This window comes from Podarcis erhardii (genome assembly GCF_964252035.2).
Source record: "Podarcis erhardii genome assembly, chromosome: 10".
Lineage (NCBI taxonomy): Eukaryota > Metazoa > Chordata > Lepidosauria > Squamata > Lacertidae > Podarcis > Podarcis erhardii.
Genome location: NC_138500.1, coordinates 53,467,127 through 53,491,984, shown reverse-complemented (window position 1 = coordinate 53,491,984; position 24,858 = coordinate 53,467,127). Strand labels below are relative to the sequence as shown.

General features: G+C 42.0%; 1 protein-coding gene across 5 annotated transcripts in view; it reads left to right on the top strand.

Annotated features, from left to right (window-relative positions):
* Positions 1–24,858, top strand: part of DOCK4 (dedicator of cytokinesis 4) — a 270,878-nt gene that overhangs the window by 158,083 nt on the left and 87,937 nt on the right. For all 5 annotated transcript variants that reach the window (XM_081877774.1, XM_081877772.1, XM_081877773.1 and 2 more), the window contains exons 12-16: positions 1,652–1,740; positions 10,081–10,206; positions 20,799–20,923; positions 21,413–21,575; positions 24,057–24,163. In XM_081877774.1, coding sequence (XP_081733900.1) covers positions 1,652–1,740; positions 10,081–10,206; positions 20,799–20,923; positions 21,413–21,575; positions 24,057–24,163 — 610 coding nt within the window. The remainder of the gene's footprint in view (positions 1–1,651; positions 1,741–10,080; positions 10,207–20,798; positions 20,924–21,412; positions 21,576–24,056; positions 24,164–24,858) is intronic.

The window sequence follows — 24,858 nt, the reverse complement described above, 5'->3', positions numbered from 1 at the left end:
CTGAATTATGGGATTTGAGCATTTTGTTTCTGCTGCTGCTATTGAAAATGTTTCTTGCGTGGAATTGGTACTCATGGCTCCGTCTCTAGTGGCTTCCCATTTTGAGTATGGCCACTTCAAATAAATTGCATTGTGGTATAATTTTCTTTGACCTTTAGTTCCGAACACTCTATACACAGTGGCCAGTCTCAATTATCTGTAAGTCATCTAGGGCGAAAGCCAGCTTGGGTGGTTTACCCCCTAGACGATTTGAGTAAGAGGCTCACAGTTTAGAACACATGGTCTCTAACTGCTCAGCAGGTATTCCTAAGGTGCCATTATCTGTGCATTAGAATGTGAGCAGGCTGCCATATGTAATTCTCCATAGTGGTCCAGTGGGCACTGTTGCTCATTAAAATGATGGGCACCTAGTCACCACAGGTCATGCTATTTCATGCCACTGCTGGTAAGCCTATTGGGGTGTGCACTGACTGATGTTGGGGAGCTGCTAATGTTGGAAAGAACCCATCGGATGGTACTTGGCTGGGGTGATGGTGTCAAACCTGGAGCTATCCCTAGATGCGTTACTGTGTATATAGCACTTATTTCAAGCAATTCTCAGAAAGCTCCAGATACTGTCCTGGCCCACCCCAGCTAAGGAAGAAACATATCTGATAGTTAAGTCTTTACTGACCAAAAAGAAGCACTTACAGCAACTCCCAGATGTCAGGGACTGGCTGGACGAAGAGGAGTGGTGGGAGGCACCAGCCGGGAAACTCCCAAGGGAAATCCCAGAGGAAGAAGACTCAGAGCCAGGGGATTGTGGTGGGGCCCTGAGGAGAGGTCAGAGGGAGGAGATTGGGAGGAGGAGGCGGAGCTGGATTCTGATGGGGCAACAGGGTTTGGTGAGCAGGGAGAGCCCGTGACAGGCAGCAGTTCAGACTCTGAGGCTGAAGCAGAGGAGGCCGTTGCAGACTCCAAGGACTCTCCCTCGCCTCCTGGTCTCCAAGAATGTGCAGAGTAATGAGAAGAGCAGGCCAGAGATGCACAGATGCATTTTGAGACTGCTTGGGATGCATCCTTTTTTTAAGGAGAAGCCTTAGACAGGGTAGAAGGCAGGGACTTCTAACTGCTTTTTAGGGGCAAGACCTACTGGGAAGGGTTGCTGAGTTGTATGCCATTTCCCTCAGACCTGTGCTCTGTGGGTCAGTTGCAGCAACAGTGAGACCCTGCTCCCTGCTGGCTTCTATACCTTCCCTTGATGTGTTGCCCACCTGCAACCTGAGAGTCCTCCTGCATGGAGGTTGCTTCTACTCTTCCTGCCTTAAGCCTCTCCTGGTTCTAGGAGACAGCGGGGCAGGGGAAGGTGGGGAGATTACTGATCTGCCTGTTGCCAGAACAGCCTTTCCTCCTGCCACATCCTGAGTGCCTCCCTCCTTCCCCTGCCTTAGCTCTTGACTTGTGGGCTGTGACACACTCCCCTGATCCCCTGCCTCCCTGCCCCCAACACTCTTCAGAGCCCATAACAGATACACATTGAAGTTGTTTCATTTCACAGTTGGTAGCGTTGGATGAGAGATACAATCCTGCCTTGGGAGATAGACTCTCTGAATTCGTTAACTAGGGAAAACATGTCTCCTACTGGGATTTTAAAACACTACTCCTTTTACAGGTGTAACACGGAGAGTGACTGGTTTCAGATCCATGAGAACATCATCAAGAAGCTAAACGCTCGTTATAACCTTACAGGATCTAATGCTGGTAAGTCATCTAGCTGATTTTCTTCTGCAAAATTTGAAGAGTCAGTATGGTGTAGCAGGTAGTATTTTAGCTTTCGGCGCGGCAGAAAACCTGGTATCAATTCCTGCTTAACTTCTAAGCTTTCTTGGTAGCCTTTTGGTCCGGTCCTGAGACGCATGACGTTTAATTGATTCCCGCCCCGCCCCCCATGTGGATAGGCTTGCCATCTTAAGCTGGTCACCATCTTTCAGTAGACGTTACCCATACATTAGCAAACAATTTTGTTTTTGCAACCATGCGGTCTGAAAATTTGCTTTTTATTTTAAAAACTGAAGGCAGAGCTTTTCAGAGAAAAATCTTCCTCTCATGAAATCGCATCATTCTCATAGCCCCCCCCCCCCACAATTTTTGCCAGTGAATATATAAGGTATACAAGTAGTTGTGCTAATTTAAATGCAACTAATCACAAAGAAACAGTTTAAGAAAAGAGACTCAACTAGCACCATCAATCATATGCAATTTTTGATGTGTGTTTTCAGCAGTGCCTCACAGCATTAGCGGTCTTATCTCTGCGCATTGCATTTTGATGGGCTTTGTGATAACGGTGATTTGCTGCAGAGCACATTTTAATGTAAGGTGAATTTGCCGTTTTAAATTCATGATGCAGCGAAACCCTGGTGACATGGAAGATTTGAAAGAGTTAATGTAATGGGAAAGTCAGCATGCTGCAGTCTTAATTAAAAAGTGGTAGGGTCATGGTGTGTGCATTGCATTTAAACCTTAGGGTGTTATATTGCCCTGGCCTAAAAGAGTACTTCTTAGTCTTAATTATCCAAAAGTCATAGAGGCTGTTGTTGCATATGTTTGGGCAAGATATGTGCATTTTTTCATGCTGCTGACTTGCACATGAGTAAGCACAAGTTCAGTGAATGAGGTTTAGATACTTTTACAGATATATTTAGAGATGCAGTTATTACACTAAGAAACCCTGCATGTGTGTGTGTTCTCCCATGAGACAAAGTATGCTTAATTTAAGGCAGAATGTTGTCTTATCCTGGTTTATGTAGTAGCTGTAATGTTAGTGAATTACAAGCTTTAAGTAATTCCATACCCAAGTGATCGATTTGGGGCTTTTTGCTAGAAATTTGAAGCGTATGAAGTTTTTTTTTAAAAAACCCACACAATTCATTTTGGAAAATGCTGCATCAGAGATCCACGAACAACTAATTTACAACTTATATCCCTCATGCAAACTTGTCTGAGTGCATGATGCAGCCCAGAGGAATTTCTGAACCAGTTTTAATTTATTGATTCCATTATGATGGTGATTGTTATCATTAATTAGTTAAATTTGTATACCACCCTTTATTCAGATATCACAGGGCAGCTCGCAATATAAAAATAGAAAATGAAAATGCAGAATAGATAACAAAGCAAAAGCAAAACAAACCAATAAACCCTCTCCCACAGACACATTTAAAAGGTCATAGAATGTTAATCTGCCAAACGCCTGGTTGAAGAAAAATGTTTTTGGCTGGTGCCTTAAGATATGTAAGGCGCCAGGCAAACTTCCCTGGGGAGAACATTCCAGAAACGGAGCCACTGCTGAAAAGGCCCATTCCTGTATTGCCACCTTCAAGGGAGGCACCCGAAGAAGGGCCTCAGATGATGATTGCAGGGCCCAGGCTGGTTCATGGTCCTTGAGGTATTGTGATCCTGAGCTGTTTATTCTGCCTTTCTTCCATGATGGACCACAACCTACCAAGGCTCCCAGGCAATCTTCCACCTAGCTCCAGAAGCTGCATATTTTCATCAAGTTTGAATTGCCTCCAAATGATGCCCTTAGACAGCATTAATGTCAGAGTCCTAAATATATTTACTGGCAGTGTAAGCCCCAACACAGCATGTCTTAGTTCTAAGCAGATGTGTATAAGATTGTCCTGTAGGTGACATATTAGTCCATTTCCGTATTGATGTTTTTTCTTGTAGAGTGACAATATCGAAATCTTATAAACACCCTTTTCTCAATTTTGTGTGTGTGCACTGAGATCTTTCATTTCATTGAACAGACTTTCTCTGAACCTGTATGGTATTAAATACATAAAGGTAAAGGACCCCTGACAGTTAAGTCCAGCCGTGAATGACTCTGAGGTTGCAGCGCTCATCTCGCTTTATAGGGTGAGGGAGCTGGCGTTTGTCAAGGAGGAAAGGAACTTATTTACTGCAACCTTCTTGAATGTGGCTCTCTTCCAAGTGTTTTGGACTCCAGTTCTCATTGATAAGAAGATAAGAAGAGCCCCACTGGATCTAGTCCAGCATCCTATTTTCAAGGATGATTTGCCTGGGCCTGATGGGAACTGCAGTCCAAAACGTGTAGTGGGCACCAAGTTAGGAAACGCTGATTTAGTGACATGTGACCGATCATGCTTTTCTATGTAATCATCCCAAGCTATCTTTTGCTAGGTCTCTGATTCAGCTTGTTCTCGAATATGCCTCTGCTTAGTTCAGAAATACATCAACAGCACTTGAAGAATTGTGTTTTATACCCACTCTCCCTGGCACCCATACGTTAGAGTGCTTTTGTATAATTGCTTTTGCACTCTTGTGACAGGATATTAATCTGCCATTTTAATCCTTCATTACACTTCTGAGGCAAGGAGATTATGTACATTAGATTTTGATGTGTTTAAACATCAATTGTCACCGAAGGCTGCTGTTAGAAAGAAATTCAAGGCAGGAATGATGCTGAGATCTTTGTGATTCAACATAAATACACACAGCATGGAAGCATTTCACTTTGTTCTCAATAAAAGGAAAGCCAAGGCAAATGAACTTTGGAGAATTTTTTTGCTTGGTAATTATTGCTCAATTAGCTTTAATTATGACTTGACAGTAGAAGAGAAGTATTTTGAGATTTTTGATTGAAATAAAACAAAATAAAAGCTGTGCACATATATCTAGTTCCTGGATGATTATTAATTTTTTAGATTATTCTTTTAAAGATTTAGAAATATGGGGCCCTGTTTAGAATTTAGAAAGATGGGGATTCTCTGAACAACACTATATTTCTTAAGGGGTAGGAGATAGCAAAGCAAATGAAACAATAGGTGTAATTTCATTGGCTATTTGCACCGTCAGTCAGTGGCTTGATTTCAACATAGCATAACACTTAACTATGGTTTAGTGTTACTCATGCGCTCTCCCTTCTTTGTCCTTTTTTTATGGAACCACGAGGAAGAGATAAGAAGCTTTCATTTCTGTTTTCAACTAAGTTCAGATGCCATTATGTAAACAGTGGTATATCAAGCCAGGATCCGAAACTGTTTGTCTAGATTTGCACGTAAGGACAAGCCATGGGTTACTTGAAAATGGAATTCCCATGCAATGTTCATGTTTTGAAATTAATGGTCAGCTAAGGCACTCGAGTATTGACTTGAAATCAAGATACTGGAAATAATACATTTTGCTTCTCACAGCATGAGAGGGAGAGCACACTCTGATCTTCAAGATGAGCAACGCTTTGCCCCCCAGTTTATTTTGACAGCATTCAGACACAATGATAGCCTGTAGCTTAGCATTACGGGAACAAGCTTCGAGCTTGTTGTGAGTTTTCTGCTCCCTTCTCCTCTCTGGACCAGAAAGTTTTGCTTACAGTGTATATATCTTCATGACTCAAATCTCAAGAAGCCAGGCGCGAAAAGATGATTTTAAATACAACCATTACTTCTGAGCCAATATAATTATTGAGGTGAGCTTACTCATGATGAGGAGTAAGTAGTTAGTCATAACAGGTGGTGATAGGACACAGCATGGTTTCCATGAGTTGGCTTTGACCTCTCACGTTTGACAAGCACTGCTTGGGGGGGGGGGGATTTAGGATAACTGAAAGACAAACTTCTCTGTGACATAGAAGCAGCTGATGGAAACGTCTTATGGGGTCATTCTGGCAGCCTTATCTGGTTCCTTTCCCATCTTACGCACGTTTAGCAGAAGCCTCACAGTTATAAGAGAGGGGACAATCTGCCATCCATAATATAAAAGCCAGCTCCCAACTCCAGTGTGACTAAGGAGCAGAAACCAGGGCTGGGCCTTGCAGAAGAAGGGGCAAACCTATGATGATGGAACTGGCTCCGTTTCCTAAGACACCCATTGAAGTCTCTAGTACTTAGTACAGTAATTAGACTGCCGTTTAGGACACAGCTGCTGCTGGATGGTGGAAATGGTGGATTCTAGGCCCTTCCTCACATCATGTGCTTCTAATAAGCAAGTTTAGCCTCTGATCCTTGAGCAGGGGTGGGGAACCTCATGACCAGGGGACCAGATGTGGCCCTCCACAGGCCTTTCAACTCGGCCCTCAGAACTCTCCCCAGACCATGCCCTGTTTTTTGCTGGGCTGGAGTGTGCACTTGTGTAATTCTTGCTTTTCTGGATGGAAGACAGAGGGGAGGGGGTGTAAACTAGCTTATAGATAGGTAAAATTTACTTTCATTGCTCCTCCCACTTTTGCCTCTGGCCTTGCCCACTGCTGACATGTAGCTTACTGACAATATTGCCTAGAAGGGTTCCCAGGTTTAACCCTTCACTGCCTCCTAAATATATAAATGGCTATCACTCACACTTGAAGGTAAAAGTAGCAAGATGTCATGTTATCTTTTCCCCCCTCCCACACCTTCCATTCCTTGACTTTTTTTGCATTTCATAAGTGTGTCACTCTTCTAATTATGCTTGAAAAAGTGAATTTATCTTTGGTTCCTTGCTCTTTGGCCCATTGTGAACTTCATGCCATGATTTCCTGTAGAACATAGTAAAGCTAAGGCATTTCCCCCTTCAAATTGTACATTGTAAGCTCCTCAAGGCAAGGACTTGACTTGTTACTCTGTAAAGCGCCATGGTGACATTATATTATGAAATAATAATTATTATGATACGGAGGTAAAATCTGCCCCCTCCCTGCAACCTTACGTTGCATAGCTCTGCTTTGCCCAAAGGAGCCCCATTTAGTGGTGCTGGAGTGTACAACATGGTGGTCTTCATCCGTTGTTGTCCTCCAGCCTCCATCAGCCCTGACCAGCATGGTCGATGTTCATGGATAATAGACACTGTAGTCCAGCAATGACTAGAAGGCACCACGTTGGCTACACCTGTAAGGTGGTAATACATTTGTATGCACAGAGGTGTCTGAAATTGATGCAATGTCTTCCCACCCATTCTGCATATCATAATGATGAGCATGAGTCTTGCTGCACACAAATTGCGCCGGTTCTTCTCGATCCGCACAGCTCATTTATCGGTCAGAAAATTTCCACACTTCCACCCTCATTATTTTCACTGACTGCAATGCAATCTATTGTATTTCCCCTCTCATTACTTGCACTGGCTATAATAATCTAACACAGCCAAGTGTTCGAGCTGCTATGTGTGCAGCTGGATGCTCAAGCCATGATTATCTTCCTACGCCAGCTTATACTTTGTTTACATTTTAATGCTATTAAAATTCTGCTAGATTGGAAAGGTGTTTCGTTATATTGTTATAGCAATCTAAACAAGAAGATAATGTTCTATTGACTAAGCTCACTTTGAACGCCCTTGCAGCAATGGCTTAAGGTAATTGACAGCTACAGTTTTATTAAAAAATTCTATTATATAGGACATTCAGTGGCTGCCTTGTACCAATAAACTCTATTGTTAGCATCTCAGGCTATCATTCATCCTGTTTCAGTGGTACCTGAATTGTGCAACTTCAAAAAATGTAGTTCTATTATGAAGCATAAAGACTTCACGTAAAATTTGCTTGTAGAAAGCCTGGAAGGCAGTTGTAACCCTAGTAAAACTTGACACCGTTTCAGATATCTGTGCTATACCTTGTACTTGGTACAATATATACAGTATATATAAAATGGTTTCTCAGCAATAGAGCAAACCTTGCATGAAAGTGAGTACTGGTCTCACGTGGCTTCAGTATATTTAAAAGGTAATACAGTGCCTGTCTGGTCCCAGTGGTCTTGGAATTTGCTCAGGGCTTATTAACACTTTATGTGCAAATGAGCTGGCCCACACTTTCATTTAGTAGGCTCGCAAACATGGGTCACTTCTGATTCTTTGTACTCCGAGGAATAGCAGGTTGCAGCAGTATTCAGGAAAGCTTTTTCACCAACTGAAAAGAGGGTTGCAATGATTTTTATCAGGACCCAAATCAAGATGCTGGTACTTACCGTTTAAAGTTGTAAATGAATTGGGATCTCAACACCTGAACAAGTAAGTGCCTATTTCCACATAAACTCCAACATTTCTCCAAAGAAAATAGGGACACCCCAAATAATTATAATTATAATAATAATTATTATTATTTTATATATACCCCACCTATCTGACTGGGTTGCCCCAGTCACTCTGGGCGGCTTCTAACACATATAAAAACATAACAAAACATTAAGCATTTTAAAACTTCCCTATACAGGGCTGCCTTCAGCTGTCTTCTAAAGGATCAAATCAGAAACCGGGACGCCTTCTGTAAATCTGGGAAATAGGGACACTTGGAGGGCCTGTTTCCATACCAAGCTAGCCTGTGTTTTGTTGCTTGGTCCCAGCTCCTGCCAACCTAGCAGTTCGAGAGCGCGTCAAAGTGCAAGTAGATCAATAGGTACCACTCCGGCGGGAAGGTAAATGGTGTTTCCGTGCGCTGCTCTGATTCGCCAGAAGCAGCTTAGTCATGCTGGTCACAGGACCCAGAGAAGCTGTCCGTGGACAAATGCCGGCTTCCTCGGCCAGTAAAGCGAGATGAGCGCTGCAACCCCAGAGTCGTCTGCTATTGGACTTAACTGTCAGGGGACCCTTTACCTTTACCTTTGCTGAACATTCTTCTTCAGTTGCCTACTTTTTTGGAGATACAGTACTGATGCCCTGGGTTTGCAACATCACATGATAAACAGAAGCATGGTGAGTTGTGGCAGGAATCAAACTCTCTTCCTATTTGCAGTATTTGAATACTGGGAAAGATCCATCTCATACTCAGCTGCATGTATGTACAGAGAGTACTGTGTGTTTGCAGGAGAGGGTGAAGACTGCAATCCACATGCACCTATGCAATGTACATTGAAAGTGGTATTTGAGCAAGTGAAAACGGCCTTAATCTAACATCCTTGACAGCTCCTTCAAGTCCTGGGTTAAAAGCTGCTTTTGTGGTTGATATTCTCCTGCTTCCTGGGTGAAATACAATTCTCTGAAGGAAGTCTGAGGCAGATGAAAGAAGAGGTTGAAGAAATCTTTAAATGCTAATTAGATTTAAGGTCTTGAACTTTAAAGTGTTTAGGAAGAATAACAGGATTACACGGCACCAGGCAGTGCAGAATATCTTATTATTTTAACAGACTACTTCTTTGAAGTAATTGTAGTCTGTATCAAATGTGTCTTTGTCTCTAAGAAGACAATAAAAAAACCACCCAGTTTAATAAATGTCTTAAGCAAAGTTATTTGTTAAACGGTAATAAATAATATGGCCAGTGCTTAAAAAGTCCCCATTATAGTTGTTTTCACATGTGCATTTACACACACACATATATGGGATGAGTTGAGAATTGAGTGATCACATCTCTAATGTTAGAGCATGTCATCTGTGGTCCCTTTTATCACGGGCAAAATACCCATGAAAATCACAATAGAAGGTGCTGTGGATAATCTTTCTGGACCAATAGACATCAAAAGGTGTAGCCACGTTGAATATGTTTTGGAAAATTTGAGACTGTATAATACGCATGGGGAGCCTCAGACCTGGAGGCCAAATGCAATCCTCCAGGAGTCTATCTGACCACTGGGACTTTTCTCAGGCCACGCAATTTCCTCAGCCACAACAATCACCATACCACTACTGCATTTAGGTTTCGTATTCTGGTATTTGGAGATGAACTACTGCTTGTGCAAACTAGTTTCTCCTGCACAGACACTACTGCAGACTACAGGAAGGGAGAGAGGCAATTGGAACATGCAAGTGGGAGGGAGTGGATGAACCCAACAGCCAAGCCGTGCTTTTGTTGCTACAAATGAATCAAGCCAATGTCTCTTTGGATTTTGCATGCAGTGTCCCAACTCCGCCTATAATTCTTAACTGTGAAGCCCTTATTTCTGAATGGTGCCCATTTTATTATGGAACCTGATGATCTCTGAAGTCAGTTTGCATGGGAAAATGGATTTCCGATCTCTAGAACACTTTATGGTCCCCAAGAATTGGTGGTCTATACAGTACCTGTTATTGGCCCTGTGGGTTTATGTGCTGCTTGTCTAGATTCTTTTGACAGATGGCCCCTGGTGCTTCTCTGGAAAAGTGAGGAATGACTGATTCTTGACTGTTTCCTTTTCCTTTTATAGGTCTAGCTGTGTCTCTGCAGCTGCTACATGGAGACATTGAACAAATCAGGAGGGACTACACATCCATGTTTACACATGGAGTATCGATAACAAGAAAGCTGGGCTTTTCCAATATTATCATGCCAGGTGGGTTAAAGAACCAAGTTAAGAAAAATCCTATCCTAAAATGGGAATTAAAGTCCGAGGTGGTTGAAAAGACACTTGTCAGCTGGATCAGGAAGCAGATAGATAGCTAGTGCAGCAAATTGTACAGCAGACTATATATGTTCCTATCAACCCTACTTCTGCAAAGAGGTGGGCCATAGGATTTTATACCAGCTGGTTCTTCTGAATCACCTCTAAGGGAAGCTGTAGCTAAAGGGCACTGCAGCAGCTACTCCATGAGGTTACAAAGGATGATAATGGAAAGTTGCTTATTTTTCCTTGATGATTTTTGTAAAGCTTAGATTTTGCATCTTCCATGCTCACATGGAAATAAATCGCGCTGAAAGCAGTAGGATCTAATTCCAAGTAAATCTTTGTACTTCTGGTCCAAGCCTTTGTGATCAAAGACCTGATTAGCTGTCTCTGCAATGGAATTTCTGAATGACTGGTAAATCATACCATGGCAAAAAAAGTTTGTGTGTCTCTGTGTGTGTGTGTTTTAGGGCAAGCAAAACAGACATCGGGGAAGAACAGTCTAGACTTGGGCATGTCCAGGTAGGCATGATTGACAATGGAATGAAGAAAGCAGGAGTAAAGTTAGGATGATAGGAAGTGGAGAGGTTAGGGCGTCAAAGCAGTTTGATTTAGGTGCTTAGGCAGCAGCTGGCTTGCGTAGACAGGAGTGTGTAGCAAGAATTTCTGGGAGCTTTAGCTCTGAGAATCAAATGGAGTGTAGCTATAAATCATCCAGTCCCAGACACAGCAAGTATTGGCAGAGAACCACGAGTTCCTGTTGTTAGATGTTTGGGACCATTGCACACTTAATTGTTGAAAGCTAATCTCAGAGCTTTTAAACAGATAATTCTCATTTTCCTTGGTCTGCATTTTTGCGTGGTGTACAGAAGCCAGGAAGAACCCATTTTGGATACTACGTAGGTCCTTCCTCCCTTTTATTTCCTGTTCAGCTTTATGTTGATTGCAGGGGTGAAAGGTTAATTTTCTGCCACGTCCTGATTCTGTCCAGAATACCATGCAGATGATTCAAAGAATCTTCTCCCCAAAATCCATCATAAATAACTGCTTGAAGTTCAGTGGTTTCCACTAGCACTCCAGCTTTCCTTACCTTTTTTTGTGGTGTTGTAGTTTGGTAATTTGAGAAAATGTCATCAAGCACCCTGGAAGCTGGTGTAACTGATGCTAATGAGTAACAGCTTTTACCGAGCACCAGGCATCCCTATTAGCTCTATTCCATTCTTTGCTAGCGGTGCATGATATAGCGGCTCTCTGCTGTGCGTTGTCACATTTTCCTCTGGCTGCTATAAATAATTTTTCTTCTTTTGACTTCCCATTGTGAGACACAGTGATGTTCTGTGCCACTATGAAAATGCACATTACAGCGGAGCAGTGTGTGGCCAGCCGCTGGTAGACTTCAGTGGCTATGTATAAGCTGCGCTACTGTAGCTGTGATGGACTTTGCTTAAAAATATAGATTTTGACATCAGCTTAGTAATTGGCTCCATTCTTTTGTGAGCCTACTGAACCACTTTTGTGAGGATACGGCACATGCTGTAAAGGATCTTTTTTTATTTGTATAGTGATCATCGTATCTTAATAAGAATGAATGTTTGTTTTGCTAATTGCAGCCAGGCAATATGGAAAATGAAAAGCAGAAGGTTATACTTTCTGTCTGTATCTCCTGCAGTGTAGGATAGACTTTGTTCCATGAGTAATACACAGCTTTAATCAGATGGGATGGGCAACCCACAGGACACATGCAGCAGTGGTCGGGAGAGTCACAAGCTACTTTAAATGAATTCAAATCTCCAGGGCCTGGTGAGCTGCACCCAAGAGTACTAAAGAAGTTTACCAATGTAATCTCAGAACCTTTGTCTATAATTTTTGAGAAGGGGGGAAAGGAAGACCCAGATAACTACCGACTGGTCAGCTTGATCTTGATACCAAGAAAGGTCCTAGAACAAATAATTAAACGGTCCATCTCTGAGCACTTAGAAAAGGATGCTGTGATTACTAAGACCCAGGATGAGTTTCTCAAAAATAAGTCATGCCAGACAAATCTCATTTCTTTTTTTTTTTTAATGAAGTTACAAGCTTGGTGGATCAGGGGAATGGTGTGGACATAGTGTATCTTGATTTCAGTAAGGCTTTTGACAAAGTCCCCCATGATATTCTTGCAGAGAAGCTGGTAAAATATGGGCTGGACAAAGTAGCTGTTGGGTGGATTTATAGCTGCTTGACCTGGCTTACTGGTAGTACATGTGAAAAGGATATATGAGTACAGTGTGATGCAGCAGCAAAAAATGCTGAACCTATTCTAGCCTCCATCAACAGAAACATTGTGTCCAGACCAAGGGAAGTCATAGTACTGCTCTATTCTGTCTTGGTCAGACCACACCTGGAGTACTGTGTCCAGTTCTTGGCACCACAATTTAAAAAGGAGATTGAGAAGCTGGAATATGTAGTGGAGGGTGACCGATATGATCAAGAATCTGGAAACCAATCCTGATGAGGAATGGTTGAAGGAGTTGGGTATGTTTAGCCTGGGGAAGTGCAGACTGAGAGGAGATATGATCGCTATCTTCAAATGTTGCACTGATGTTTTGCTTTTGGCATTTGGTTGTTCACTGTGGGAAACAAGTACTGGACTAAATACAACTTTGATCTGATCCAAAAGAGCTCTTACGTTCTTAATGGGGTAACTGTGCCCCTGAAGGACCAGGTGCGCAGCCTGGGAGTCATTTTGGACTCACAGCTGTCCATGGAGGCGCAGATTAACTCTGTGTCCAGGGCAGCTGTCTACCAGCTCCACCTGGTACGCAGGCTAAGACCCTACCTCCCCGCGGACTGTCTCGCCAGAGTGGTACATGCTCTAGTTATCTCACGCTTGGACTACTGCAACGCGCTCTACGTGGGGCTACCTTTGAAGGTGACCCGGAAACTACAATTAATCCAGAATGCGGCAGCTAGACTGGTGACTGGGAGTGGCCGCCGGGACCACATAACACCGGTTCTGACAGATCTGCATTGACTCCCAGTACGTTTCCGAGCATGATTCAAAGTGTTGGTGCTGACCTTTAAAGCCCTAAACGGCCTCGGTCCTGTATACCTGAAGGAGCGTCTCCACCCCCATCGTTCAGCCCGGACACTGAGATCCAGCGCCGAGGGCCTTCTGGCGGTTCCCTCATTGCGAGAAGTGAGGCTACAGGGAACCAGACAGAGGGCCTTCTCGGTAGTGGCGCCCGCCCTGTGGAACGCCCTCCCATCAGATGTCAAAGAGATAAAGAATTACCTGACATTCAGAAGACATCTTAAGGCAGCCCTGTTCAGGGAAGTTTTTAATATGTAATGCTGTACTGTTTTTAACACTGATTGGGAGCCGCCCAGAGTGGCTGGGGAAACTCAGCCAGATGGGCGGGGTATAAATAATAAATTATTATTATTATTATTATTATTATTATTATTATTATTATTATTATTATTAAACAAGACTATTATTCCTATATATCATGTGCAAATATAGTTCGTTGGGAAGAGGAAGAAGTGTCAAAGACTCAGCCATAGGCTTCAAAGTGCAGATAGATTTATAATCAGCATCCCAGAGAATTTTATGTTGAAATCATTCTATTATGTTGAAATCACAAATCATCTGATTTTGTGTATGACCCTTGTAAGTGTCTCAGATATCAATTAAACCTTAAAGCTTCAGTTGTCAGTATTTCCCAATCAATTTCCAGCTCTTTTTAGACCCATCCTAGACCCCATTGATATAGGGAAAGCCCCCAGAAAATCCTCTTCTACAACAGCAGTAAATATTATTTTCTGCTTAGGGGCCTTTGTAATTAATCAACACTACAGAGCTCAGATGCTGGGTGTGAGCACCATCTACAGGGAAGTATTTTCATCAGATAAAAGTCTCCTTGAGGAATTGTGTTATTTGAATCTGTTTCTCTCCTCTCTGTACTCAACTGACTCTGCTATAAATCAAGAAGACAAAAAGAAGGTGTTGGATTTGTACAACCGGAATGCAGTTATTTGTTTTAAAGGGCTTACCATTATGAGATTACGCCCAAACTTGGAATGCAAGAACTGTGCCTTAGATTATTAACTGTTAAGAATTTAATTTCCTACTCTTTCAGATATTTGCTGCACATTTGTCTCCTGTTTGTTCCTTGTGACTTAATGAGTGAACCTGTACAAATTGGGTTCTGGGAGTACTGTCTCACATTAATTTTTATTGTTGTTACAGTATTCCAGTATTTATATACCACTTTTGAACAAAATAATGTTTCTGAAACAGTTAAAGCTGTTTGGTTTTTTAATGAAAATATAAAACAATTCAGGTTGACTCCCCAAAAGGTTTTATACGTCTCAAAAGGAGCATAAATTAACCCCTTGAGGAAGAGCAGAACATTCCACAGCTTCACAGCCAGAAAAACTAACAGAAATGCTACTCCAGAAGGGAAGGTCTCTGGAGCAGAACTTCAAAAACTTGGCAGGCTTATACGGGATAAGAACCTTAAAGGTTAAAACCAGCTGTTTGCGTTCGGCTCTACAGGTGTTCTAGGACAGCTGTGATCAAATTGCTGGATTCCACTTATTCCAGCGTGCTTCCAGGGAGTCACAATATCTAACTGAAAACTCCAAGGGTGCAAAACTCTGGAAAGGACTGCATCCTTGTGCTATGGATGCAGTCTCTGTCCCAAAATTATAAATAAACCAGGCTGAAAAGAGACGGCCAGAATCATCCGAAAGCAGACTCATTAGTCTCATGAAAGAGAATAATGTTTCACATTTTCTCAGTTCCTTAAGCAAGAGGAACTTCTAAAGGCAGCCTTTTGCTAGATCAGTTTTCTGGTGACTCTGCATGGATTGGAGAGTCAGTGGTGCTTCATAATACAGTGGTACCTTGGTTGTTGAACAGCCTGGCTCCCGAAGTTTGCAAAACCTGGAAGTGAGTGTTTCGGCTTGCGAGTGTTTTTTGGAAGCCGAATGTCCAACGCGGCTTCCGATTGAGTGCAGGAAGCTCCTGCAATCAATTGGAAGCCGCGCCTTGGTTTTCAAACGGTTTCAGGAGTTGAACGGAACGGAATAAGTTTGACAACCAAGGTACCACTGTACGTGTCTGATTACAAACATACAAACATTCAGCATAGGGGGCAGCTACAGATCTAATCTGTAAAGCATTATTTGTTTTCCAAAAGTAACAACAGGCAGTTGTAAGCTCGCCCTTCAAGGCATCTTCCTGCTACCCAGCAATAAAACTCAGCTTTCTTTCTCCTTAGTTGGTTACACTGAAAACTGCCGTATTTTCTCTTCTGCGACACACATACAACAGGCAGAACCCTATCTCAGCCTCTTCCCTGCCAGGCAGGTTTGCCACAAATTTCAGTAACAAGTACCCACCAGCCTTCGAGGTCATTATGCAAGCAATCAAGCTGTGCGGAAGCCCCAAGAGAGTCATCTCTTCGCTTGACGCAACCCAATATTATTCCCATAATAGTAATATTCTTCCATTCTTGCAGTCAGTAACTTCTTGCTGATTGCAAAGTCTATAAAATTCAATTGGGAACCCCCCCCCCCTTTACCAGAGTCCTTTGTCACAAAGTTTTTTTCTGATTGTGTTAGCTATTGAAAAATAAGTTTAAAGCAATACAGTTAAGTAAATAGGGCTTGAACTATAACCATCCATAAAACTGTTATGATCTGTGGGGAATGTAGCCTGTATTTCAGATGCTGTTTAATTTTTTTTTTATATGAATGAAAGTGGGGACGATGCCTCATGTCTGCCAATGAATTTCGGTTTTCCCAAATAAAATCAGCAAATGAACAGGTGTCTGGTCACACTCGGTTTAATAAGTTCAATAAATGCACAATTACTTTTATCGCAGCCACTCCACTCTTTATTTCTTTTTCCTCCCGTTACCTTGATTTATTGGATTCACTGTGTGTTTTGTCAATAAAGGGTTGAGCTTGGAGTGACAGGGAGAACAATGTGCTCATAATGCAACTGTGTTTGATTTCCATTTTGCTGCTCTGGCAGGAATGCAACCAGCACCAGGGATTTAATGTGTGGTAGCTGTCAGGAATACCTGTTTCACTTTTGCTCTACAGGCGAGGGAAACCTGTGCCCCTTCAAAATATTTTATGGGATTCCAACTTTCATCAGCCCCACCCAGCATGACTAAATGTCAGGAATGATAAGAGTTGTAGTCCAGAAACTTTGCTAACCAGTCATAATCTGCCAAGAAAGTAGTATGTGTAGTTTAGAATATTCTTTAGAAAACAAAACAAAAGAATCCTAACACTTTACTTTGGAAGACTGTTCCCAAGTCCAGGGAAGATGTCTTTAAAATTTCTGGAGTACAGTGGTACCTCAGGTTAAGAACTTAATTTGTTCTGGAGGTCTGTTCTTAACCTGAAACTGTTCTTAACCTGAGGTACCACTTTAGCTAATGGGGCCTCCTGCTGCCGCTGCACTGCCACTGGGTGATTTCTGTTCTCATCCTGAAGGAAAGTTCTTAACACAAGGTAATATTTCTGGGTTAGCAGAGTCTGTAAACTGAAGCGTATGTAACCTGAAGCGTATGTAACCCAAGGTACCACTGTATTTAGCTTGTTAGATATTTTATCTTAGGATTTCATTTTTTCAGGGATTGTTGATGATCTTTCTTTTTTAAAAAAGTGGCCATGAACATAATTCAAGTAAAACGAAATAATTGGGTAGCTGACAAAAAGTGTCCAATTATCTAAGTTTCCCATCTCTCTTTAAAGGATTGGGGCTCACTTCAGGTAGACCACTGCTTTCCGTGGGGACAAGCTGCTGCCATCACATAACTCCAAGAAGCTTTCACTGACTGCCCATATGCTACCAGGCTTGGTTCAAGGTTTTTGTATTAACTTACAAGGCCCTTAACAACCTGGACCCAGGATATCTTAAGGACCACCTGAATCCTTACATCCCTGCTCAGTCACTGAAGTTTCTTTTTTTCTTTTTCTTGGGGGGGGTGGTAGGGAGAAGTCACAATTAATCCTCCCACTCAAAGCTCATATCCATCTGGAGCAGTGCATTCAGTACTGCCGGCACAATTCTGTGGAACTCTCTCCTATCTGAGATAATAGTAGTAATATTAACAACAATGAGAAGAATAATTTTATTATTTATATGCCACCCATCTGACTGTGTTGCCCCAGTCACTTTGGGCAGCTCCCAACAAAATATTAAAAACACAATAAAACATCAACCATTAAAAACTTCCCCGAATAGGGCTGCCTTCAGATTTCTTCTAAAAGTCAAATTGTTGTTTATCTGTTTGACACCTGATGGGAGGGTGTTCCACAGGGTGGGAGCGACTTCTGTGAAGGCCCTCTGCCCGGTTCCCTATAACTTCACTTTTCGCACTGAGGGAACCCTCAGAATTTCACCTCAGTGTTTGGGCTGAACAATGGAGGTATATGCACTCCTTCAGGTATGCAGGGTCAAGGCTATTTAGGGCTTTGAAGGTCAACGCCATCACTTTGGCAGGCTTAGTTGAACTTCTGGTACCTGATGAAGACTTATTTTATGTCAGCAAGCATTTTAAGTAATGTTTTTTATTATTCTTTCTAATTAATTTTAAACCAGTTTTATCTCTGTTTTACCTTTTGTGATCCTGTATGCTGCGCAGAGACTGCAGCGTTAAGTGGTTTGTGAACAGCTGAAATATGTGAATGCGCATTGATCCATGTACATGGTGTGTACATGTTCTGGGACCAGGAAGTACCAATTCTACATGGAATGCCAGTCTGTGTGACAAATTGTTCACGTTTCCAACCACATCCTAAAGCATATTGAATCATCAGTAATTACCTTACTAGGGGATGGAGGCATTTCAAGATGGCTTACGTTTGTAATATAGGGTTGAATCCAACATAGCCACTGTGCGAGTGGAACATAGTTCTGCTCTCACAGTGTGACTTTCCCTTTCCTCTCCTCTCCTCTCCTCTTTGCTACCCTCCCTGTAGCCTGTCACATCTCCTCAAAATTTGCCTCACTGGGTTGGGTAAGCGTCTAGAGCATAATTTGGGGAGTACGTGGGGACTGCAGGTCAGGAGGAGAGGGATGAGAAGCCCCATTGTATGACTGAAACACCACTTGCACAATATTGGAGCCCATAGTTTTTGATATTGAAGTATTTTGTGATAGGGTACAATGGGAAGGGGATGTTCATTGTATTAATGATAACGTCTTTAATGATCAAAACAAAATAAAAAAATTCCTTCCAGTAGCACCTTAAAGACCAACTGAGTTAGTTCTAGGTATGAGCTTTCGTGTGCATGCACACTTCTTCGTGTGCATGCACACTTCTTCTTCGTATCTGAAGAAGTGTGCATGCACACGAAAGCTCATACCTAGAACTAACTCAGTTGGTCTTTAAGGTGCTACTGGAAGGAATTTTTTTATTTATTTTATTTTATTTTTATTTTTTATTTTGTTTTGACCATGGCAGACCAACACGGCTACCTATCTGTAACTGTCTTTAATGATAACATTGTATTAATGATAACAACATACATTGGAGGGCTGGGCACCATAACAAATTGGGGGTGTTTGTTTGTCTACCGTTTGTGCCTATATTTTGGGATATGAACCTGGCTGTTCCTAACTGCTGCAGCCAAGAGAGAGGTGCCAGCATTCTTTGTTGCTATGTGAGCACATACAAAGTCTTCTTACCAAGCTTCTCCACACAGGCAGGCAATAGCTATGTTACATCCTTCTCTCCAGCTGTTTGGAGTCCTATGTATTGACCTCTCTTTCAGCTTTTTCAAATATTCTGTGTCTGTTCTTATTAGGTATTCTATTGGGAACTCCTCCTTTATATATCTACACTTGCTAATTGCCAAATGGCTTTTCTTGAATTGAGATTTGGGCTTTGTATTGGTATATGCATCTCTGGGCAAAGGCATGCATGCTTTGTTTAAGATCTAGTATGACTATAACAGATTTACACGAGGAATGGATTATGAAGTTATTTCCAGCTTGAATGAGTCTTGATTGTTTTGTGTCTTTAAGCATCGTATTCCCAGTCACTTTAATATTATCTGCAGCATTAATTAAAATGCTTCCGGCTGTGGAATGATGATTCTCCCCCTTAAAATAATACATAGAAAATTAGCTTCTAAGACACATACTGCTCTTGTCCTTTGTTCTGTTATAGAGCAATTATTGAAACACAGTTCGCTGCATAGTAGAATTTAGTTTGTTCATAGTGCCTGTCGTAATATATTTTTATGTATTAAATAGGATAGTAACCTGGTTAAATAAAAGTTACTTGAAAGCACCTCAGCTGATTGCATGCTCGCTCCTTCCTCACTCCACCATACAAACTGCTGCATGCAGAAATAGTTGGCTTAACTAAAACCTTCGGCTCCCCTCACCCATCTTTCCTCCTTTTCTTTTCTTTTTTTTACGATGGGTGTGTGTGCTTTTTTCAGCCCAAGGACCAGATCAAGAACTGGCTCACTATCCACAGGCCATTTAGGGCAGATTGGTAGTGCTATCAGCTGATAGGCATTGGCAGTGGGAACCTTTGAAGTTGTCCATTTGCAAAGTGCATTTGCAGACGAATGTTTCACCTTTGTGGACCAGCAAAGCTCCCTGCAAAGGAACAATATTGCTTTGCAGACACGGTTTGATTTCAAAGCACATCTGCAAATGGACAACTTCCTGGGGCTCACTGATGGACACCATCAGCAAATCCCTCTTGGCAAGGAACAACTGGGAGTGCACCCCACTTCCAGGAGAGATGCCATCTGTATGTTCAGCTGATGTAGAAAAGAGCTCTGTGTGCATACAGACAGGTGTGTATGGTGTAGAGGGACCCCGAGTGAGCCAAAGGCCTCCCTCACATACACTGGTATTCATAACAAAATAAAAAAATTCCTTCCAGTAGCACCTTAAAGACCAACTAAGTTAGTTCTAGGTATGAGCTTTCGTGTGCATGCACACTTCTTCAGATGTACACTTCTTCAGAAGTGTGCATGCACATGAAAGCTCATACCTAGAACTAACTTAGTTGGTCTTTAAGGTGCTACTGGAAGGAATTTTTTTATTTTGTTTTGACTATGGCAGACTAACACGGCTACCTATCTGTAACTGGTATTCATAGTTTTCTACGTTGCACCAATGGAGTCCTATTGCTGCAAGAGTGTTGTTACACCAGCATGGTTTTGCCAGCTTAATGTTGTGTTGCAGCAGTACAAGGGGTTTAGGATGAGCCTTACCCTGTCCGGTGGGCATGTGCCTGAGAGAGGATCATGCTCTGATTATACAATTCTTGCAGAACGGATCCCATCTCATCATTACTATTAACTTTCTCTCTCTCTCTCTTTCTCTCTCTTTCTCTCTCTCTCTCTCTCTCTCTCACGGTGTGATTAAAGAGTAAATTTTATCTAGCACTCCTTCCTCCTGGGCTTATTACCCAATTTTTTATTATTTTATTTTCTATTTAAAGCGAAGATCAAGGCTGTGTTGTTTCTGCTTGGGTTAATCTTCAACTGTTTCTTTCCCTCTCCTGCAGGTGAAATGAGGAATGACTTATATATCACAATAGAAAGAGGAGAGTTTGAGAAGGGAGGAAAAAGTGTGGCTAGGAATGTAGAAGTGACAATGTACATTGTGGACTGTGGTGGTCAAATCTTAAAGGTATTTTTCTTCTTCAAGCTTTCTCCTTAACCTTTCCTATTGTGTATTTTATTCTAAATGGTAACCTTCTGCAATCAATGACTACCCATAGATTTTATAACAATGTACACAGAATCCAGCTATCCAATAGAGGGAAATATGTACACTAGGTATTCATGGGGTCATAATCACAGCAATCAAGCACACAAATTGCAACTTCTAGCTAGGCCTACACAGCTTGTGTGACCAAGCTAAATGCAGCCCATGAATTATACCATGGCCTGCTGGACCTTCATAACCTTGCTTCTTTTGCAGTCCCAGGCAGGCCAAAAAATAAATAAATGAGGGAACCTTATTGAGCCTTTGTTCAAGAAGGTCAGCTTTGCTTGAGAAGGTCAATGAAGGGTTGGCAATGTTCTGTAGATCCTTTTGACGTCTTTTTCCCAGAGTCCGTGTTAATTTTGGCTCTAAAGTAATACCTTTAACCTGCTTTCTTTCTCTCTTCCTCAGGATTTTATCTCTTTTGGCTCTGGAGAGCCACCAGCCACTGAATTTCACTCCTTTGTGCTTTACCACAACAACAGTCCCCGGTGGGCTGAGCTGCTGAAACTTCCTATTCCTGTGGATAAATTCAGGGGAGCTCATCTTCGCTTTGAATTCCGACACTGTTCCAGTAAGACTTATTCATAAGTTGTAGCGCTTTGGAGTTGCACTAGGCAGTCTTGGAGCTTTTCAAATGCTTTTCGTGCACACTGACTTAAGACAGATTTTCTACTCTTTGCAGCTTACTGGGAGAGGGAATCACATTTGAAAACCAGCTATCCACTGGCATTAACAGCTTTTCCTTAGCGCTATCCTACAGGAAGGGATGGGTTTTCTTCCATAACTATAGAGTGTATGAAACTTTTTACCAGGCTACAGGTATAGGTAGCTGTAAAGGTTTTCCTCAATATCTCTGCCATTATTACTTGCCTTTCTGATAGTATTTGTTTTACCTAAATACTTTTCACCCCTATGAGGGTTGGATGTAAATGACAATTCTATCAAGCACAGTTGAGAAAAATATCTGAAATTCTATAAGCTAAAAACTTCCTGCCTGCACAGACTGCTAGGGGAAATAATTGGAAGGTTCTAGAGCAGGGGTGTGTTCCTCCAGATGTTGTTCGACTCCCAATTCCCATATTCTCCACAGGCTCCCCCAGCTTTGTTCTAGAGCAGGGGTTCCCCAGCTGTGGTGTGCAGACCACTATTGGTCCACAAGCTTTATTCAGGTGCTCCATGGCATGTCTGTAAAAATACAATTAAAAACCATACAGCACCTAGCATAGCACATTACAAGCAGAAATATCATTACATGGTCCACCATGACCTCTGGCAATTTCCAAGTGGTCTCTGTGGGGAAAAGTTTGGGAACTACTGTTCTAGAGAGTTGCAAGGGTTGTGGGCTCAAATAATAGAATTATTAGGGAAGTGACATGTTTATTCCATGAGGTAAAACAAGAGCACAGAAATAGGAGCAAGTAGGTGATTTTTTTTCTCGAACATTTTACCTTTTTCTTTTCTTCAAAGCAATGTAAGGTGATATTGAAGGAGAGCCACAATTTACAGTTTTAGAAGTCTTTGCCTTCTCTTCTTCAGATCTCTTACATTGGTATGTGGTGAACAAAATGGTCTGAGAATACAGCTTACTTCTCCTTATCTCTTGCATTCTTGACTGTTGTGGAAAAGGGTTGTTTAAAGATCTCTGCAGGTATTAGCTAGGATCATTCAACTCTTTTAGTGACCTCAAGATCTGACTTTAGATCAGTTTCTAGTTTGGCTGGGATATAGATGTCTTTCATCAACTTTTCTTAAAAAAACATCACAAATAGTGATGTAAGTACAGAGTATTGCTCTTATGTTCCTAGCAAGCTGGCGCTTTTAAGCACGCTTACTTGAAAGTAAGTTGTTTTGAATTTGAATTTTCTTGCATTTTAAATATATCCAGAATCAGGGTAAGTATTTTCAAAATAGTTGGTATAATTCTGTGATTTGGATGAGTCAGGGATTGTGCTCAGTAAAGAAAGATGAATTTGAATGACATGTTATTAATTACTTTAGACCCGATGCTGCCACAAGGAAGTAGCTGCCAACACCGTTTTTGGGAATGATTCCTATCCTGGCCATGAACTATTTCCTGCATAGATTTATGCCATCATGTTGGCCTAGTTCACACATCATGAGAAGCTATAGTTCGTCTTCAGCCATGGCTTAATTGTGAATGTACCTCCCCCTGCTGCATAGGTCCCTCTCCACCTTACACACCCACACAGCCATACCCACACCCTGTGCCTGTACAACACAAACAAGCCATTGTATGATATCACATTGTCCAAACCTGGACCACAGTTTGTTTTAAACAAACTAACCATGAACACTAAGCCAGAAATCAAGTTCTTGGTTTATTTCTGACTTAACACTCACATAGTTTCAGTGTGGACAACATGGCAAGCTGTACTGTGGATTGTTTGAGCTGCCCAGGCGCCATGCATGCTGGGAGAAAAGCCGCCTGGGGGAGCTATGCAGCAGGGGCAATGTACATGTAAGACTAAGACAAACTGGCTTATCACAACATGGAGATGAGGCCATTGTAAGTTTCCTCCTTCACACTCCCATGCTCCTGGCAGCCATTGCTAGTCTCAGTTTTAATTGAAGCATGTCCAAATGTGTCCTATGCTTTCTGTATGAGTTGTGGCTGTTTGCTGGATTGTGTCCTATTAGTAATTTTGTAGGTTATGGATTTCTCACTATGGCAGAGGGCGTTCTCTGTTGTGGCGCCCACCCTGTGGAACGCCCTCCCATCAGATGTCAAGGAGATGACCTTTAGAAGACACCTGAAGGTGTCTTCCCTGTATAGGGAAGCAGTTTAATGTTTTATTATGTTTTTATGTATGTTGGAAGCCACCCAGAGTGGCTGGGGAAACCCAGTCAGATGAGCGGGGTACAAATTATTATTATTATTATTATTATTATTATTATTATTATTATTTTCATTTCTGACTTTTGGTTGTGGATGAGTGCCAAGTTATATATGCAACTCTGCTTTCGTTGAATCTATGCATTCTCATTTCCAGCCTGGAATATGGTGGATTTTTAATTTATATATGTGTTTCAGCAAAAGAAAAGGGGGAGAAGAAGTTGTTTGGTTTTTCTTTCGTCCCTCTGATGCAGGAAAATGGAAGGACCCTGCCAGATGGCACTCACGAGCTCATTGTGCATAAGGTAATTTCCACTGGAAAGCAGAGGGAAATGTGATTTATTCAAGAGAAATACTCCAAATGCCTAGGGCTGCCCTTAGATTTAGGCAGATTGAATCAGCTGCCAAAAGAATGCTAGGCTTGTCATTGTGCAAAATATCCTCTCATTTTATCCTTTCAAGCTTATGTTATTGGCTCTTTAAATCTGGTTATGCATTTCAATGCAGTACCTCGTACTGTGAAATTTCCTTATTAAATTCTGCTCCTGTTTTGCTAACGTGTTGCATCCAGGTTGGCCAAATTCCCACATTATCTAGAAAGTTTCTCTCTCTCTCTCTCTCTCTCTCTCTCTCTCTCTCACACACACACACCCCTTTAGCCACACTGAAATTTCTGTGCATTTGCACGCACGAAAAAGTTGCCTGTGTATCTTCTCCCTGATAACACCGCTTGTGCTTAGCAACGGTGTGTGTGTTTTTCCCAGTTGGTCAGAGCAATGAAAGTTGTATGATTTAGGCAGTTGATATGGGCTAGAGCTGAGGACACCAAGGGCTTCTCCCTCTTGTCCTGCTGTTTTCCCTCTGGGAAACCACTCTTTAACGCTCAATCGGAGCAAACAGCAATTGGGTGTATTCCCATTTAGAGCTAAAGAGTGGGCTTTCCCACGGGAAAGGATCGTGGCAAGGGGGAAACCACTCAGACCCATGCCTAGAAAGTGTG